A 3,371-nucleotide genomic window follows, 5' to 3' on the forward strand; every position below is an offset into this window, starting at 1 on the left:
ACTTAGTCATAACTTACCTTCATTTAATGCCAGGAAAGTAATAATCTACCAATTCAGTACGTAACTTCTAAACTTTTAATGCCAAGATAATCCATATTTCAATATTAAAGCAGCAAATGGGAAAAAAACTGTCAGCATTTCATTCACACAATTTGAATATAGAAAAAAATAAACAGCATAACAGAGAGTATAAATAAAAAACCACCAGGTCTTCACTTTTTATTCTCCAACAGAAATGAGGAGCAGAAATAAGCAGCACAATGAAAAAGCTGATCAATTCATTGGATCCTCCTTTTTTTTAAATTCAAGCTTTCCTGCCAGTTAAAGTAGCACAACTTTGAACTGAAAGATGTATAGCAAGCAACTAAATCTAAATTTACATTTAATCAGTACAAATCCATTACAAAACCAAAATGAACAAAAAAGATAAATTCCATATTGTAAAAAAGAAGCATCATGATTCCTACCTCAGCTATCAACATCTATCACAGTAGCACATGGTCATTCCATTGTAATATATGAATTTTATGACTGCACAGCTTTATTTTGTTTGATACAAGCCGGTGCCTTGAAATCTTGGCATTTCCACATTGACGTAGCCTCAATAGGCAACGCTCTGTCAGTGGATGACTCAACTGTAAACAAATGCATACTATCAACAGCATTATTGCCGGTGTTCATTCCAGTCAATGGAGAACTTCTGGCTCTTATTTCTTCTTTTGGCAGCGCCTTATCTTTCGAGGTGCAAATGCTTAAGGGTAACTTTTTTAGCTTCACCCTTCCTCTCTTCTTACCTATGGGAGATGACTCTTCACAGTTCTTCCCTTTTGATTGACTCGACTCTGCTTCCCCATTATCTATCTCTAATTGGCTTGATCTATAATATTTCACCCCTCTCTTATCTTTCTTACTTGAGCTTACCTCTTGGATGGATCCTTCAGAATCAATCTTGCCAGCTACTGCATGCTCGTTGTTCAAAGATAAGCAATCATGTCCAAGTGCCACACCAGATTCAGATCCCTCTGTCATTTCAAAACTTGAAGAGCTTCTTGGCTTCTTATGTTTACTACCTTTAGAGTCTGAGTTTGGAGAATTCTTAGAGATTCTTGGAGAACTGTTCATGGCTCGATGTAACTTACGGGCTAATTCTTCGTCTGTCCTACAATTTTCAATTGGCTGGTTTTTTTTGTACAACAGTTGAACTGGGAGATGCTTCTTTGACTTGTTCTTTTTCAGATTTCTTTCCTTGTTTGCCGCCTCCTCGGAGAAAGATGCAACCAAATCTAAAGCCCTCTTGGCTGCAGCTACTGCCGTCGCAGCTATTGCAGCCTTTTCTTCAGCTGCTGCTCTGGCAGCCTCTGCAGCTTTAGTCGCAGCAATTGCTGCAGCTTTTGAGGCCTCCACAACCTCCTCAGGTGTAAGGTTAGGGTTATCTGAATGACAAGTTAACAAATGCTTCAGCCGGGCCTCAAATTCAGATGAAAAGGATGATGATGAGGGGGAAGCAACATCGGTTACACAAGAAGCAGCAACTGGAGATGGTGAGGCAGTAGCATCACTATCCGAACCCTGTTTCTTCAATCCAGCAAGAAGACGCTTCCGAGGTGGTAAAAGAACATCAGCATCCAACTGGCTAACATCAGATGATTTCTCCATGCTCCCCCAGTATATTCAAATTTATGACTCAGAAAACAATGAATATATCTTAAATGAATTAAATACCTACTCCATTGCCAATCACATCATTGCAACAATTGATCAAATCTTTCTCAATTCCACATCCCACATGATATCGGGATTTTAACAACCCTACAAGATTCCTAATGAAACCTACATAAAACGTGAAACAATTCAAAGACTATCCAAACTTGTACCAATATTTATTGTTAAGAAACTTCCATGAGAAGAAGAAATTGGACCCATACCCAACATCAAATTCTTCCATTTCAACACTCTGATTCCTAAATAGAAAGAAAAGAAACAACAAATCAAACTCAAAACTAAGAGTACTACAGACAATTTCATTATTACAATTAGTTTATCTAGAAAAACGTCAAACACAACACAGCAAAACTCAATTTTCAAAAATCACCAATCCCAACTATTCCTAGCAACCGAGAAAGTCGAGAACGTCGAGAACGCATAATTCAGTAACATAATCATAAGATCCAGGACCTGAATTATATCAGGCATGCGGCACAAGACAATCTTTTCAGCATCCCAATTGCTAATCGATTTGAATCAATCCACAAAGCAATGAATCAAGAACAAAAAGCAATCCAAATCTGGATTCAGCGTAACCATGCAAAATCAATGGAATTTTCATACCTCATGAGTCAAATTCAACAACACAAATAAGATGAAAGAAATCAAAATACAGTTGAGACCATTGAAAACAAAAAGAGTCATGTACCTGATCCTGTTGCCGAAGCTAAAGACAAATAGAGAAAGAGGGACAAAGGAAGATCCAGGATTAGGGTTTGAGAGAGAGAGAGAGGGGGAAGAAGAGGTTGTGATGGTGAAGAAGAAAAAATCCAAGGTATGTATAAAACCCAAGATCTTTCTATTTATAATAATAATAATTTTTATAATAATAATAATAATATTTTTATTTTTATTGTTATGTAAGAAAGAAATGAAAGTAGAATAAATTTTGGTTATGATTATAGATCCAACAAAAACACCAGTTAACTTCACTGATTTTCAAGTAACCTCGTATTTCTTCTCTAGTTGTCAAGTTGGATCAATGACAACACTATAATTGTTTTTAAAATCAATTGAGAGATGGTGTGCAAGGCAAAAAGAAAATGTAATAAATATACAAGAGTTTATCTAAGATCTCACATTCATTAATACTTTTGTTAGTAATTTAGACTCACCCCTAAGTAACATTAGTATTTTAAACATTATTCTATTCATTTATTTGTATTACGTTTTTGGTATAGATTAAATGGATTTTTAATAATATATTATATATTCTCAACAAATGTAACTTCCAACGTAGTTTATTCAGTTTATTTACTTGACTAAATTTATTAAAGAACTTACAAAGAAGTGATTAAGTAATAATTTACAGTGTTTTTTTATCATGTTAAATCCAACCTATTTTATGTAAATATTTTTAAAAGTTCACCTTAATTTTGGAACTTTACTAAAATTAACTCTTAAAAATTAAAACATTAAAAAAATATATGAGAAGTAAATATTGATTCTTTTATGCGAGAAAACAGTGTATAAAAACTATTTGTCACCTTAACCTTGAATAATAACATGGAATTGAATAATAACAGACGATGATTATTACAAAACCAGTAAAACGCTAGTTGTTTTTTTTTTGTTGTCAGAGTTTTGTGGGTTAATTGTACAAAATT

General features: G+C 34.2%; 1 protein-coding gene across 5 annotated transcripts; it reads right to left on the bottom strand.

Moving 5' to 3' along the window:
* Positions 1 to 352: 352 nt before the first annotated feature.
* Positions 353 to 2,649, bottom strand: LOC114178298 (uncharacterized). Of its 5 annotated transcripts, XM_028064123.2 has the most exons (4): positions 2,414 to 2,562; positions 2,176 to 2,285; positions 1,926 to 1,961; positions 353 to 1,830 (listed from the first exon to the last, which is right to left on the bottom strand). In XM_028064123.2, exon 4 carries the CDS (start codon positions 1,654 to 1,656, stop codon positions 526 to 528), a length of 1,131 nt encoding a protein of 376 aa, XP_027919924.1. In that variant the 5' UTR covers positions 1,657 to 1,830; positions 1,926 to 1,961; positions 2,176 to 2,285; positions 2,414 to 2,562; the 3' UTR covers positions 353 to 525. The 5 variants fall into 5 exon arrangements, with proteins under 5 accessions (XP_027919924.1, XP_027919923.1, XP_085527786.1 ...); XM_028064122.2 differs by lacking the exon at positions 2,176 to 2,285 and having other exon boundaries at positions 2,414 to 2,649; XM_085671660.1 differs by having other exon boundaries at positions 353 to 1,961.
* Positions 2,650 to 3,371: the final 722 nt, after the last annotated feature.

Source organism: Vigna unguiculata, chromosome 3 (genome assembly GCF_037176805.1).
Source record: "Vigna unguiculata cultivar grain cowpea cultivar isolate G323 ecotype 2 chromosome 3, ASM3717680v1, whole genome shotgun sequence".
Taxonomy (NCBI): Eukaryota; Viridiplantae; Streptophyta; class Magnoliopsida; order Fabales; family Fabaceae; genus Vigna; species Vigna unguiculata.

Bases quoted from the DNA above. Each gene is read 5' to 3' on its own strand.
- LOC114178298 (XM_028064122.2), bottom strand. From the start codon at position 1,656: ATGGAGAAATCATCTGATGTTAGCCAGTTGGATGCTGATGTTCTTTTA.